General features: G+C 36.4%; 1 protein-coding gene across 13 annotated transcripts in view; it reads right to left on the bottom strand.

Annotated features, from left to right (window-relative positions):
- Positions 1-16,097, bottom strand: part of CSGALNACT2 (chondroitin sulfate N-acetylgalactosaminyltransferase 2) — a 48,822-nt gene that overhangs the window by 17,084 nt on the left and 15,641 nt on the right. For 6 of the 13 annotated variants that reach the window (XM_004283824.4, XM_049696651.1, XM_049696652.1 and 3 more), the window contains exons 2-6: positions 10,336-11,263; positions 7,934-8,150; positions 6,525-6,626; positions 3,096-3,274; positions 1,173-1,267 (exon numbers count right to left, since the gene is read on the bottom strand). In XM_004283824.4, coding sequence (XP_004283872.1) covers positions 1,173-1,267; positions 3,096-3,274; positions 6,525-6,626; positions 7,934-8,150; positions 10,336-10,996 — 1,254 coding nt within the window. In that variant the 5' untranslated portion in view covers positions 10,997-11,263. Of the gene's footprint in view, positions 1-1,172; positions 1,268-3,095; positions 3,275-4,160; positions 4,888-5,559; positions 5,652-6,524; positions 6,627-7,933; positions 8,151-10,335; positions 11,264-16,097 lie in introns of those variants that run through there. The other 7 variants (XM_033412970.2, XR_007471163.1, XM_049696654.1 and 4 more) reach the window with 7 other exon arrangements.

Below are 16,097 nucleotides of genomic sequence, written 5' to 3'. Positions count from 1 at the left end.
ATTAACATGAGGGACTTCCCTGGTGGCCCAGTGGTTAAGACTCCATGCTTCCAATGGAGGGGGTGTGGGTTTGATCCCTGGTCAGGGAACTAAGATCCCGCATGCTGTGCAGTGCAGCCAAAAATAAAATAAAAGTACAAAAAAAAAAATTTATGTGAATTTAGTTCATTCTAATATTTTATAAACTCTCAAATCTTTTATTTAGAATTTTTAAAACTTACTATATGAAATAGATTTCTCTTAATGTTTTCTTATTCTAATTTTGTACGTTGTTGTTTTCTATTTTACCCTGAATCTGCCCACTTTATGATTACATTTTTTCTGCACATAAAGAATAAGCTCCTATATTTGTCAATCTATTATTTTTGGTTCATTAATTTCCACCTTTATCTTTATTTCTTTCCTGGAGTTACTTTTCACTTTTTAAACATTTTAAATTGTCTTCTTAGTTCATTTGTTTCCTTTTTGTTCTTAATGTTAACAATAAAAGATTAGGCTAAATGCAATATAGTATCCTGGACTGGATCCTGAAACAGAAAGAGGAGGTGTAGTAGAAAAACTGGTGAAATCCTAATAAAATCTATAGTGTAGTTAGCAGTAACTTACCAATGTTAATTTCTTAATTTTGACAAATGAACCATGGCTATGTAAGATGTAAACAATAGGGGAAACTGGGTGAAGTACAGGAACTCTCTATACTATCTTTCCAACTTTTATGTAAATCTAAATTATTCCACGTTTATTTAAATTTGTTTCAAAACTTTTGTAACTTTGTCAATAACTGTAAGTTCTGATATATGGCATTCCCATTCCAAGACTAAGTAATTTCCCATAGTATATTATTCCTTCTTATTTATTTAGTAGTTTTAATTTCCAGTTAGTAAGGTTTCTAAAATTAAAATTTATTTTTAGTATTACTAAAAATAAGTTGGTAGAAATGACCGTACAGTTTTCATAATCTAGAACCTGAATTTTTCTCTGTAGCCTAAACTTTTCTGCCCACCCCCCAACCCCCTGCCAGAATCACACTTTATGGAGGGGGTACACTATGAAAGTGTGTTCATAGTAACTACAGTTTTTAATTGAAACTATGTTTTCTGTTTGTGAAACAAACATAAAGGAACCAGGCAAGGATCTCTGAGACTTTTCATAACCGATAGTAAGAGTCTTACCAGCTGCTGTTCCACAGGCGGGGGCACATCCAGATTGGCATAAACAATGGCAGGGTTGTAAAGACTAAACACCACAGGGTAAAACACCTTCTTACCTATAAATTAAAATATGTTTACATCACAAAAAGAAGTAATAAAATAAAGCATTGATCTTTATTGCAGTAAAGTCTTTACTACGACTTCGTTAAAGTGTTTCTTTGTTACATATGATGATCTTATTTTATTAATATTGTATTTTATCAATGTTCAGGTTACTGAAACCTCATGTTGATGAACATGATGATGATTTTATAACATATCAGTAAGTTTGGCTATGAAACTATAACCTTGCAAAAGAACAGAGAAAAAAAGACTAAAGGGTGCTTTATTCCCTTTTGACATGTTTATTCCCTTTGACTCTGGGGCGATGCACAAAAGCATTCTCTCACCTGTTCTGAGGTGAACCATTTATTAATCATTATGTCATCGAATTAGCAGTAACAGATGTAGGTTAACCTCTGACAATCACCAAGAAACTTAGAAACTTCTGTTAAACTCACCCTTCAAAATGAATCATAAAAACAGTGAATCCAAAGGATATTGTATAATGGTTACATAAATAATAATTAGAATATAGAACTGCAGACAGATCTAAACAAGATTTGGAAAACTTGGGAAGATTGAGTTAAAAATACATGATGTGGGGTTCCCTGGTGGCGCAGTGGTTGAGAGTCCGCCTGCCGATGCAGGGGACACGGGTTCGTGCCCCGGTCCGGGAAGATCCCACATGCCGCGGAGCGGCTGGTCCCGTGAGCCATGGCCGCTGAGCCTGCGCGTCCGGAGCCTGTGCTCCACAATGGGAGAGGCCACAACAGTGAGATGCCCGCATACCGGAAAAAAAAAAAAAAACCCCACAAAAAATACATGATATAATAGCCCCCTCAAAAGGCCTTGTCATTAGCATTCAGATTGTTAGCACTGAAGGGACCCTTTAAGGCTAACTAACTAGCCCATCTCCTCTCAACAGAGATCCCCTTGCTGAGACTGGCCTCAATCAGGTGTGATAATATGTAGCACTCAGAAATTGTCAAGGACCCTGTAAGTAATGTGGCAGTCTTTTTATTACAAGATCCCCAGCAGATGTTCATCTCATCTTCATTAAAACCCACTTAGGGAAGGGGAGCTCAATTTCCCAGAGGCAAATCTATTTCTTTTACATTAAGGAAATAATGTAAAAAATATATAAAATATATATTTTTGCCTGGTAAAAAAAAAGGTAAATCTAACCCTCATTTACCCACTTGACTCTCAGGGAGTTCCTGACAACCATCCCTAACCAAATTGATTAATAAGAAGATAATAATTTGTACGATATGAGTAGTTCTATATAAAAAAACATTTACTATGAGATTTTTTTAATATAGAAAACTTCCTTTTCACATTTAAAATAATATTTGATATATAAAAATGTCATTTGCTCTTAACATTTTCAAAAAATATGTACAACATAAAACAAAGTATAGTAATCATCCCAAAATGCACGGTCCGAAGACCAAGCACCATCTGTATCTAGACCTCTGCGTGAGTGCATGCCTGCATTTGTGTTGGCACCACCTGCCTGAGGTACAGTGCTTCTGAATCTCACACATCACACTATCACTTTGCTCTTTTTTGATGGGTGCTACTTCCTCCTTGTCAATTTCAAGATTTATTTCTTTGCATTTGTTTATTTGAATCCAAATGTATACAATGGAATCTGGCCGTAACAGAACAAGGGGTATGAACTTCTTCAGAGGGGCAAATTTTCACTTTTCTACTTAATATTCCAGCTAAATTACACCAAATATAACCTTTAAAAAACATAATTAACTTGATTCAAAATATGGGATGTGCTGACGTTGTTCTAAATTCTACACTCAACCCACCTACTAACATTTTACCCACCTGGCTCAGCATTTAACCGGCAGCTGTTAAGGAATTCGGCTGAGAAATATATATCAACATCGCAGAAAAACATCAAGACCTCTCCCTTGTCCCAAGCTCGGGCACCCACATTTAGTCCTCGTCCACGATTAAATTCTTCATTCAATGAGACCAAGGTGTAATTGTGAAAATTAGACTCACTATGAGGAAAGCACATACAACGAACGGTAAGCCCCACTTAAAGCTGACTCTCTTAACGCAACTTACAAAATATATTTTACCTTCAGGTATTTATTATGTTGGGTCTACATTCATATAAGGAAAGACAATGATCAGTTTCATGTGTATGATCATCATCAGGGACAGTCAACTAAATGCCCACATTTGAGGCAACATGCTAGTGATGTGAAGTTAATAAGTGTTGAGGGGCCACTACTCTTCAGGATCTTAAAAACCTATTAGGGAGGTAAGAAATATACACATGGAAAAACAGCATAATATTTGGTAATAAATAATGCAATCCACATGAATGATACATACAAAGAGTGCTCTTCTCTCTAGTTCTTCAGATCTTTGCTCAAATGTCCCCTTATCAGAGGGATCCCCTCATGCTACATGTGAAGTAGCCCTGATCTCCCTTTTCTTTAATCTCTATTCCCTTGCCCAGCTTTGTTTTCCTCAGTACCACCAGACATGTTTGTTTGAGTGTCTCCCACTAGAATGTAAGCTCCATGAGAGCAGGGATTTTGTTTTGTTCATTACAACGCCCCTCAAAGGGTAGGAGTTCAATAAATACTTTCTGAATGAATGAATGAACAGCAGTTCTGAGGAAAAAAGATTGCTTTTGTCTGAAGTAGTTAGAGAAGACGTTAGAAACAGAATTTAAGTTATGCCTTAGTTAAAATCCTGAATTCAGTGGTGAGTGTAAAGGTCATTCCAATTAATTATTCTCAAAGGCAAGGAGGTAAGAAAGTAGAAAGCTTTTTAAAGAACAGGAATCAGACAAGTCAAACTGGAACACAGGGATTCTAAAATGGAACAATGAGAGAAGACCAGAAAAGGGTCAGACTAAGGAGTACCTTCCATGAGAAGCTGAAGAACTTGGTCAGTGTTCTAAAGTCAAGGAGGAGTCAGGGTCTTTCCACCAGGGCAGTGGTTTATCACAGCCAAGTCCATGCACCCACAGCATCAGAATTCCCCAGGAACAGGTCAGAAATACATATTCTCAGGCCCCACCCCAGGCCCCTGAATCAGATACTAGGGGAGGAGCTGAGCATCTGTGTCTCTCCTGGGACAAGTCACTCCAGGTTACTGATGTTAAAGTTGGAGAACTGCTGCACTAGGGAACTGCTGGATCAAAAAAGGAACATTTTTAAAAGATTACTCTTAAAATAGTATAGAATGGGAAATGGAGAGACTGAAGCAAAGACTCAAACAGTGCATGGAGTGGACTCCAAGTACTCTGAGTGCCCATGCCTCCCCCGCCCCCTTTATAGGTTGTAAATCTCTCCCTTCTTTTGGGGAAGCTGCTGATCACCACCTCACACTCCCAGCACCAAGTGGAGGAACTAATCACAGAATACCCCAACCGCAGTAATTTCCTAGGGGCAAGGACCAGACTCAAGCTGGGCTAATCAAAATACCCCCACCCCACCTGGCCATAGTGACTGGCTCAAGAGTGGGCAAAAGTCCTTCCCTGGGATTCTCTCAACTGGATCTGGGAGAAAGCTCTTTCCTCTCTGATGGCAAAGCTGAGAAGATGTGAGCCCAGAGCCGCCAACAGCCATATACCTCACATGTGGAAGAAGCCAATCTGCAACAGGAGAATGAAGTCAACATGCAGAGAAAAACAGACAAGAAGACAAGAGAATTCTGATGGTATTCAAGTCTCTGGTCCCAGTCCCTAAGATACCAAAGCTGTTTTGGTTTTCTTCTCATTAATTTGGTTATAATAATCCCTTTAATTCTGGGAGTTATCCAAGATTCTTCATAAAAGCTCCCATTTTCCTCAACCAAATTCAAGATAAGTTTCCGTCATTTGCCACAGAGGAGTCTTGATTAATGCAGGGACAACTTCAGTAATACCAATGTGAGTCACTGGTACTTAGTAGGTGATCTGAAAATGGTAAGGAGGGAAGAGACAAAGGGAAGAAATGGAGGGAGGGGAGCGTGGGTTAGAGTGGTGGCAGCAGCAAGGAAAGGACAGAACAGAGGTCCTGTGCGGTGAGCAGAAACCGATTAATCAGAGGTAGAGAATGAGTGAAAGACGCTGGCCCTCAGACATCAAGCCCAGGGAATCATGAGAACCTTCGTCTGAACTGAAAGAGGGCCATCAGGAGGAGGAGCCAGTGAAGGCGGAGGAGGAGACAGTGTTTGTTTTTCCTACTCCAATGCTGTGAGAGTCCCTTTGGGGTAGGGACTGCAACTCCCTCCTCTGTGCCCAGTCCTATCCCAACCACCCCAGTTAGACTCCCGAGCAGTGTACCTGGAACATAGTCGGTGGGACTCAATGAATGTTAGTTGAACGATTCGAGAAGAATGGCCGGCCAAAGCTGGACTCTTAGGGAATGGCCACAACTAGCAGAAAGGTAAAGAAGCAAGTAAAGGATACAGAGTTGATGTGGTCAGAAAAGTCAATCAACCTATATCTTACATTATAACATATCTACATTTACAAAATATTTACATTTTACAAACATCAGAGGAGAGGTTCAAGAAGGAAGTACTGGTTAGGTATCAAATGTAAGAAAGCAAAGAGGATGACAGAGAAAAGGCTGAATTTGGCAGTTAGGTCATAACTCTAGGCCCATAACTTAGAGATGAAAAGGCTGAGAAGCTACAGAATTAATAATGGAGTATTAAGGAATTACTAATTCATTCATTCAAACCTCTGAGCACCTACTGTGTGCCAGGTACTATATGAGTTGCTTGGTTAGATAGCTACTGTTTTGTGAGGTTCAGATGTGAAAGGACAGAAACCTAATAGCAGTTACTGGGTACTCTAGAGTCAGGCGGGGGTCTCTTAAGGATAGGGGAGACCTAAGCATCATTTGCAGGGTGAGAAGGAACTTAGGAAAATGGAAGGAAAGAAAAGTGGCAAGCAAGAGAGACAAGCTCAGGAGATGATATCCAAGTGAAGGGATTAGATTTAGAAAAAGGGAAAGAGTTCAAAAAGAAGGAAATGGAAGAATAAATGGAGGCAAATATATACAAGGTGAGTGGGCCGCAGAGTGAGAGCACCCTAATCATGCCACACTGTCTAAGAGGTTAAGGGAAGATGAGTCATTTAGAGTGAACTTAGGGGTGAAATGAGGAACTTACTAGCACCACCACTCACATGCTCAGCCAACTTTTAATGGCAGCTATTCAAAATTATTCATTAAGTATCTGAAATTCTCATTCTTCTATTATTATATATAAAGGACTTCAATGTGGACATGGCTCACCAACCTTGTGACAGATTCTAGGATAGACTTGACTTTAGATAGTCCTTCTTTACCAAAATACACCACTGTGAGATGAATTCTCTTGTCCTGATGAATACATACATCCCTAACAGAATTGAAAAATAAAGTTCATTCAGGAAAATATATGAGGCACTACTCATTCAGAAAGCAATCACATGAAGCTTTAACAAGAAAACAAATGAAGCATTACTCATTTAGAATGAAATCACACAAAGCTTTAAGTAAATATAAAACTGGCAATATTGCTGAATTTTGCCATATTTCAAAACATTTTTGGAACTTTTGCTTTGGTATTGCCTTCAGACGCAAATTATAAGCTACTCAAGGAAATAAGTTCAATCAGTTCAAAACCAAATAAATAAATAACTCAAGTTTGGGGTCAAGAGTTACTTTGTCTTCAGATTGGCTAATTAGAGAAATTATACTTATCATCAAGGAGTAAATATTTGTCATGATTGAGATTAGTAACTGTAAAGAATAATGTAGCATCTGAAGGTAATTCCAAAAAAGGCAATTAAAAAATGCTTTAGGAAATTAGATCTCAAGCGAGCAATTTCAAAAACGTAAAACTCATTTGGAAGCATGACTTCTAGGTATTCTGCAACAGAACTGTGTTAACTTTTACACCCAACAACTTCAATGAGAACAAAGATTGGGACTACAAAGAATTAAAACTATCATATTAAAGTATTAAAAACATGACAATTGTTCAATTAAAACAAAAAAGTAGAACTTTCCTCAAATCGTTACCCTAATATGTAGTTGTTAACTTTTTAACACTTCAGCATTTAAAAATATCCAAATTTAATGATTAAGAAAAAGAAAAAAATTCTTTTAAAAACTGCTACAGTCTCTGCTTCCCAAGACGGAATAACATTCTCCCACGTTTACTTGAATATTTGTATTTCTAAAATTTCTTTCAATTTTGAAATTCAAATTGTTCTCAGGGAATTTTCTGGGGAGATAGTAATGCTCTATATCTTAACTGGAGAGGCAGTTACATGGGTGTATACATTTGTCAAAAGTCATGAAACCTCTATCCTTGGAATATGTCGATTTTATTGTATGTAAGTTACACATCAATAACTTTATTTTTAAAAATTCAACTTGTCCTAAAATGAATTCAAACACAATTATAAAGGTAATCAAATTTAGTTTCTAATAGTTGTCACCCTCAATTTACTTCACAGTTCAAGTTGTCAGTAACACAATATACTATACATGCCTTAAGAAAAAAGGGAATATCAAAACATAAAGTTCCCTAAAGCCAAAAAAATTGTTCTGTGATTCTAAGTAATCATACTCAGTGAAGGTAAATTAAATAAAATGGCATGAAATGTGCTTTTTTTTTTTTAGGAGCGCTCAGTCAAATCACTAAGCCCCGGGAGTTACCTGAAGTTCTGCATAAACTGTGCAAATGCTTCAGTTCTTTCAGCAAGCGGCACAATGATATTAATAATTGATCTAGTAATGTCAATCATCTCGCTCTTCACTTTCATGAGAGGTCCAAAAGGGCGGAAGAGAGTCACGTGTCTATATTCCGTAAGGTCTGCTTTCTTAAAAAAGAGTTCATACAGTGTGCCCTTATCTCTCTCAGTGCGATAATAACCTAAAGGAAAGAGTTAGGAACAAAGATGTCTCCATGTCAAAGTTTACAAGTTCAATATGACTATTGATTTTACTCAAAGATCAAAAGTGTGATACCAAACTTGTAGGGTTTTTATATATTTGTGAAAATGTTATCCCCACAGTATAGTCAACAACAACTGTTTCTTTAAAAGGAGAGGTTAAAAAAATGTTCACCACTCTGCTATATTATTCAACCCATAAAATATGCTCCAAATGACAATGATTCCTTTTCATATATGACTTTAATAGCAGAGCCTATCAACACAGAAACCAAATGATGAAAATAAAGAAATTACTTCTAGCAATATTAAATTCTAGACCTGACAGTCAAATCATCTATTACTTGGTTCAGCTTAACAAAAATGAATTGAGTGCATTTGTGTCAGGCACTGATGGTATAAAGAAGGCTACATGGTCCCAGTTTTTTGGAAGGGTCAGTCTAGTGAGGAAGACAGAAAAATAAAGAAATAACAATATAGTGATATACACATGCAAACACACAAGACTCTGGATAGAATGAAGTCAGACAAAGAAAAATCAGTATAAATTTAAACATGGTGATATGAGACACCTTTGGGAATAAAGTATGGAAGTCTATTGGGCAATCTGGTTTTTAAGTGTGACACTCAGGGGAGAGGTTAGACCTATAGATGTGTGAGTCAGTCAATATCTGGAAATAAAATGGTAAACCAGATTGACTGGTCCCACTCCTCCTGAGGCTTACAGTGTATCAGGAACTACAAATCAGGAAGTGGGAAATGCCATATACTATGACAAGTGCTGTGAGATGGGACACAGGGTAGAAGAAGTACTGCTGTCTTAAACTTGCAGGTTGGAGATCACCTCAAAGAAGAAGTGACATCGAAGCTGAAGTCTGGTAGAGAAACAGGAGTTACTAAATCATTGTCAGTAATTATTTTTTTGATGAGGGAAGCAGCACAGTGGAGGAAAAGCAAGGGACAAAATGTGTTCCATGCAGAGAAAAATCCTGTAAGTGACAGAATCCGAGGAGAGTTATAAGAAAAGCAGAAGCTGCGGAATATAAAACTGGCATAGGTTCCTTCCTTTTTAGGCAGACATGAAGACATTTTACATATCTTAGTTATATTATTTCCTCTGCAGCTTTCAATTCTGCCATAAGCTACAAACATACACAGTGAAAAGACAAAAAGCTGAGCTTTCAGAAAAATTACAAGCGTTTTGAAAGAAACAACCCATCAAAAATTGCAGGAAGTGACAGGGGAAAAGAGGTGGCTATAGGGAGAAGACAGCTAAAATGCCACAGAAAAGCACAAGGCCCTCCCTGATGGCCTCCAAAGGCTCAAGGTATTATATTATATTACAGCAAGTGATACCCATGATGACTTAGGGTCAAAAAAAAAAAAAAAAAACTACACGTGGTATACTGTTTACAGAATCGAGCAAAGAGAACTTTCAAGACATATTTGTATCCAAAATGGTTTTAAGTCTACAATTAAATATCTAGCAGGGGGTATTAAGATGGAGATGGGTTGGGATTTATAATTATTCCTGTTTATATTAATCAACAAATTTCTTAAATTTATACAAGTGTTCCTCAACTTTTGAGTCACGTCCCATTTTGACATATAAAAATCCTATGCCCTTTCTGTAGCCTGTATTAGGAAAATAGGTTTATTTCTTTACTTTTCCAAATGCCAAATATGCTTTTCAAAACTATGTATGCCTCTTGATGTTCTGACATGTGTTTCTCCTCCACTCAAAATATAGAACAATCACTAATCTAAATCAGGTTCTTTTTCTTTCCTTTAGGAAATGGTTTTCAAATCTTGAGCCTTAGTTCATATATTTTAAAAAATATAAAAAACGAACGTCAAGACCAGTTAAGACATGAATGCAAATACATATACGTGCAAATACATATACAATCCTAAGAGCCCTTCAACTTGGGGAGTATTTTGCTATATAAACTTAGATTTATTCTATTTCCCTGCTCCTTATTTTCTATTTTATCATGATCACATTATAACTTTTTCTAAAAAGCCACTTCAAATTCTTGGTGGAATTTAGTGGGTAAAAATTTAAATGTTTTAATACTGTGGATAATGACTGACATATTACCAGCATACAATAACAGAATTTTGTCATACTAACGTAACTATGGACCAACACTGTTTTCACATTACCTTCTATGAAGTCATTTTCATTAAATACCAGTTTTTCTCCAAGGGGACCATCCTCATCTTCCTGTTCATCGTCTTCATCAGGATTATTAATGACCTCCAAGCCAGCTTCAATAACTTCTACCAATTCATCTCGCTTATCTTTTCTAACTGGTTTTTCCTCAGGATGGCGAGTGAGACCCATTTCCAACTGGAATACTTTCATTAAGGTAAAACTTTCAAAGGGAATGACTCCATACTCACTAGGTAGTTTGGCTCCTATGCTAACTTCAGCTTTGTCAATTTGTGAATGAAGAAACTCTAAAAGATCACTAGGTGCTTGCTCTTTGTTGCCTTGATAGCCTATGCCATTAGCCCCTACATTCTTTCTCTCTTGCAGTGATCTCATCTTCTCACTCATTTCTTGCAATTCTTGTTTTAATTGGGCAATCTGGCGTTTCAGACTGGTTGCTCTGGTTTGATAATGTTCTTCCTGCTCCTGTAGGAGGGCTTGATAATACTCTTTACCATAATTTTCCCCAACGATACCGGGAAGAGATGCATTTCCATCAGTCTGGGGGGCACATTCCAGAAGGTACAAAAATAATATTAAACTGCAGAGTAAAGCGAGACCCAACAGTAGCCAGTGGGTCCGGGTCTGAAGAATCAATCCTCTTCTAGGCATTCTTATTAATGTGGACTTGCCTAATGAGATGTGCTCTTTGCTTGTTCATACCTTTTGCGAAAGGTTATAAAAAAGTAAAAACAAAATCAGGATTTCCATAAAAGGTACCAAAATGAATTTGGCTGTAGCTTAAAAAATTTCTTCCTTCAGCAGTGAATTCTACTTGCAGAAATAATGCATATTTCCTATATTGTTACCATGATATCCAGAATAAGGAAATCTGATCTACACAATCAGATAAAATCCATGACACGGGTGGTGATTTTTCTGAAAGAAACAGATCAGAATCAATCAGAATTTTGTTTCTTTAAGTATATCACACTGTTGACAGCTTCAGTAAACTTAGCTATGTGACTACCATAGGCAGAGCACCAGGAGAGGCACTAATACAATATAGAATATTCAGTAAATGCTGGGAGAAAGTACTAAGAAAAATACCTTATGAAACACTAAAATATCACAGGTAATACTTTCAACCATAATGTCTACACATCCATAACCTGAATGAATCAAAGAAACATTAAACTTACGTTTAGCATAGTTTGTGTTACAATAGATAGATTCTATTGGTCCCTAACTATTTGAAAATTACATCATGTATAACTCTTTATTGACATAATATTTCAATTAACTCGCCATTTCCCACCTATATCATATCACCATTTGGGAGCTGAGTTTCTATAAAATGTTTTTGTTATGTTGATAATGGCTTTCTAGAGAGAGATATTTTCTTCCAGTTTATTCAATTCAAGCATTCTACTTCATTAATTTCTATAGCTCAACTCAGTCAATCTAAGAGCCTTAAAATTAAGTTGGGAGGAAAAGCAATTTCAAAAGGTCACAGACATCTGGAAAACACATTAAGAAACAGTTTTACATCCAAAGTCCTCCAGTAGATTATTTGAGCATTAGATCACATAATTCTTTCCAGTGTATTACACAGCAACAGATTTCCTACAGCTCTGGAAAGTTTGGAGTCTATATAAAGAAAAACAGGAACATATTTATCTATAGGGAAACAAAATCCAAGAACCGTTTATAAATTTACAAAATTACATGCTATCCCTCATACCACAACCAGCTATGTGAGCTCTTCCATGTTTCTTTCTAAACTAAGGATTCTTAATTCTAGAAATAGAGAAGGTTAAACCTAGGAGACAGGAAGCAGGGAAGGCCTCCACTGCAGAGAGAACTTCTATTCTAATGAAGGGTTTGTCAAGAAGAATATGTGATACTAAGCCTGCTTTTACCAGAATTGGTTTCTACCAGTGCAGCAGAACCTATGGAAGAAGGTCACTAGAGAACATCAGCCCTCATCAGTTTCTTGGTGATTAGGAAAGCCTGGATGCCTTCTGTGAAAAATGCTGCAACGTGTGTTCTTTGTGGCACATATTTATACAAAATGTAGGATAGATTCAAACTTCTTTTGGCTAGTGGATCACAAACAATGGACTTAACTACCCTTAGCCATTTATTATTTTAATTAACCAAAAGATAACCAAGTATCCTTAAAATTTTAATTCACAAGTTTTACTATGATGGCATCTGTTTTACTGCTTATAAATCTTATTTAAGTGATATAGGAAAAAATAGGAAAAAAATATTGGTACTGTATCAAGAAAACTAAGTAAAATACAAAGCCAATATTAGTTCTAGGACTTTAACATGTCTCAGAACTGTAATTCTTAGCATAAGAAACCACTTAAACTTCATTGTTTAAAAGTTAAAACTCAGAGGTATCTCTTAACTATAAGTTATTACTAGCCCGTTTATAGGGAAAAGAAAGATTAAAACTAAAAATGTGAGAACATAATCTTGAATAAGTTAATAAAGTTATATATATATATTTAACTATACTATATTTGAACTTGATAACAGAACTAACAGCATATAAGCTAAGTATGTCAACCTTATATTAATATGGTACCTCATGTTTTTTTTCTTTATATAGACAATGTATTTTAAACTGTGAGATATCACCCATTAATGGGTCACTACCAAAGGTTTACTTTTCAGTGAACTAGAACAGGAAATACTGGTGCATATCACATATAGTAGTAAATTCTGTGTTGCGAATACACACACACACATATGCATGAGCTAGCCACATAAAATGTATTTATAAGTGGGTTGTGATCCAAAAATCTTGAAAAATACTGATTTATAAGGTATTTTTATACATTTCCCATGTCATCCTTTCAGAATAGTGTTGCTAGTATCTTCTTTTGTATAGGAAAAATAGGTTCAGAAATGAAAAGATTTAAATAAGGTTATATAACTATTAAGTGGCAACATTAAAGCCAAGGTCTTCTTTCTCCCTCCTTTAAGCAAAATACAGGTCTGAGATATCTTACATGCTTATCTTACAGCTGAATATCTTACGGTTAAATATTATCCACTGAAATGAAAGAAAAGTCGCTGTAATTACTTTAAAGATTTTTTTGATGTGGACCATTTTTAAACTCTTTATTGAATTTGTTACAATATTGCTTCTGTTTTATGTTTTTTGGCCATGAGGCATGTGGGATCTTAGCTTCCCGACCAGGGATCAAACCCGCACCCCCTGCACTGGAAGGTGAAGTTTTAACCACTGGACCTCCAGGGAAGTCCCTGTAATTATTTTAGAATATAAATGTTAGTTGCACAGCTCTGTGGTTGTTAAACATAAAAGATTCCAATTAAAGTCATGTTTGCCTTTATGTTCCCTGAAGGGAACTCTTCAACAACATCCTAAAAAACTAGATTATGACAACTCTAAATATGTTAAGAATAGTATTAGAGAACACACCCATTTTCTGCCTGTTACACCTTGACTGCCATCATTCTATGTAGTCTGTCTGTATGATAAACCAGGTTCATTCACAACCCAGAGTTAATACCAAGCAACCTTCCAAGCACCAACAGCAGATAGTTAAGTGTTCTGAGGAGAGAATGGGATACTGTGGAAATGGGAAACTGAGCTGTCAAAGATATGTAAAACAAAATCAAAGAGCTCAGAGTAGAAAGAAACGTTAGGAGCCACCAATTCTTACACTCTAAAACAGACTAAAGAGACTTCCTCTTATAGCCAAGATCAAGTAACATGGACCAGATTTACTCTCACACTGGAAACAACTAAAAACAAACAAAATCAATTTAAAAAAACCCCAATATATGAAACAATGATTTTCAAGATACTGAACATTAGGTAATAAAGCACACTGATCCTTGGAGGAACAAAAAACAAGTGATTGCACAGCTTTCTGCCGTAGTTTCCAAGCCATGGCACAGGGAGTCCCCTCCTAAGTAGAGCCCAGGTAACTCCCTGAGTTGATGAGGTGGAGCTGACAGTCTGAGGAGACCAAGGCAGCTAGGTTCAAAGGATATAGTACCAGAGGAAAGAGCTGGACAGGGAGAGAACTCCAGAGATCTCAAGAAGACACCCTTTGGGTGTGCAGCAGAGCACTAATAAGGGCAGGCATATGAAGAAACTAACTGAGGCTAAGGACAGAAGCACACAAAAAATTAGAAGACACAGAACTCAGCATTCAAACAGGGCCAAGAATAGTGACTGTTCCCACCAGACAAACTGGAAAACCTCAAAATTCATGGGGCATTGGGTAGAGTACTCAAAAAGGTCTTGCCTCAGTGGTGGGAAATAATTAGCTCTAGACTAAATACGGGCCTGATCCTGCCAACAAACCTTAAAAGCAAGGCCTGAAAGGATCAAATTGTTTCCATATAACTGTACAACAAGCCTCACAAATATTTATAGGAGTATAAAAATATCCAGCATCCAGTAAAATAAAATTCAAAATGTTTGCCCTCCAAACAAAAATGATCAGGCATACAAAGAAAAAGAAAAACACAACCCATAATGAAAAAATTAATGATTGAAACTGACCTAGAAATGACAGAGATGCTGGAATTCACAGAAAAGGACATTAAAAGTTATTATAACTGTATTTAAAAAGATAATCAGGTTCAAAAAAATAGGGAGACACACAGACGACATTAAAAAAAAGATCCAAATTGAACTAAGGAGATGAAAACATCAATTTCTGAGATGAAAAATATACTGAATGGGATTAACAGCAGGTATTTCAGAACAAAATATTAATGAATTGAACACATAGCAACAGAAATTATTCAAAATGTAGAAGGAAAAAATAATGAAAAACATGAATAGAGCACCTGGTAAGCTGCGTGACAACTTCAAGCAGCCTAATATATATGTAATTAGAGTCTCCAAACAAGGGGGAGGGGGCTAGGGGAAATATTTAAAGAAATAAGGCTGAAAATTTTCCAAATTTGATGAACTATCAACACATAGATCCAAGAAGCTCAACGAATACCAAATACAAAAGCCACAAAGAAAACCAAAGCAAAGCTCATGATAATCAAACTGCACAAATCCTACGATAAACAGAAAATCTTAAAAGTGGCCAAAGGAAAAAAACACATCATACAAAAACAAAAAACAAAGAGAATGGAGCAATGTCTTTAAAGAACTGAAAGGAAAAATACGTCTACCTAGAATTCTACATTCAGAAAAAGTATTCAAGAACAAAGACAAAAAACTTTTTTTTAGACATTAAAAAGCTAAAAGAATTCATCACCATTAGACCTTCACTACAAGTCCTTTAGGCAGAAGGAAAATGTTAGCAGATGGAAATATGGATCTACACAAAGCAATGAAGAAACCAGAAATGTTAACTACATGGATAATTACAAGATGTCTTTCTTTTTATTTGGCGACACTGCGCAGCTTGTGGGATGTTAGTTCCCAGACCAGGATTGAACCCGGGCCACAGCAGTTAAAGTGCTGAGTCCTAACCACTGGACCGCCAGGGAATTCCCCAAGATTTCTGTTATTATTTAAATTGCTTTCAAATATAACTGAATGAAATGGACAAATTCCTAGAAAGACACAAACTACTGTAACTGACTCAAGGAGAAATAGTAAATATGAATAGACTTATAATGAGACTCAATTAGTAATCAAAAACTACCCACAAAGAAAAGTCCAGAATCAAATGGTTTTACCAGTGAATTCAACCAAGAATTAATAAGAATACCAATGCTTCACAAACTCGTCCAAAAAACAGAGGGAATACCTCCC

This window comes from Orcinus orca, chromosome 14 (genome assembly GCF_937001465.1).
Source record: "Orcinus orca chromosome 14, mOrcOrc1.1, whole genome shotgun sequence".
Classification (NCBI taxonomy): domain Eukaryota; kingdom Metazoa; phylum Chordata; class Mammalia; order Artiodactyla; family Delphinidae; genus Orcinus; species Orcinus orca.
The sequence above is the reverse complement of the archived record's forward strand: the minus strand, read 5'-3'. Positions and strand labels throughout refer to the sequence as shown.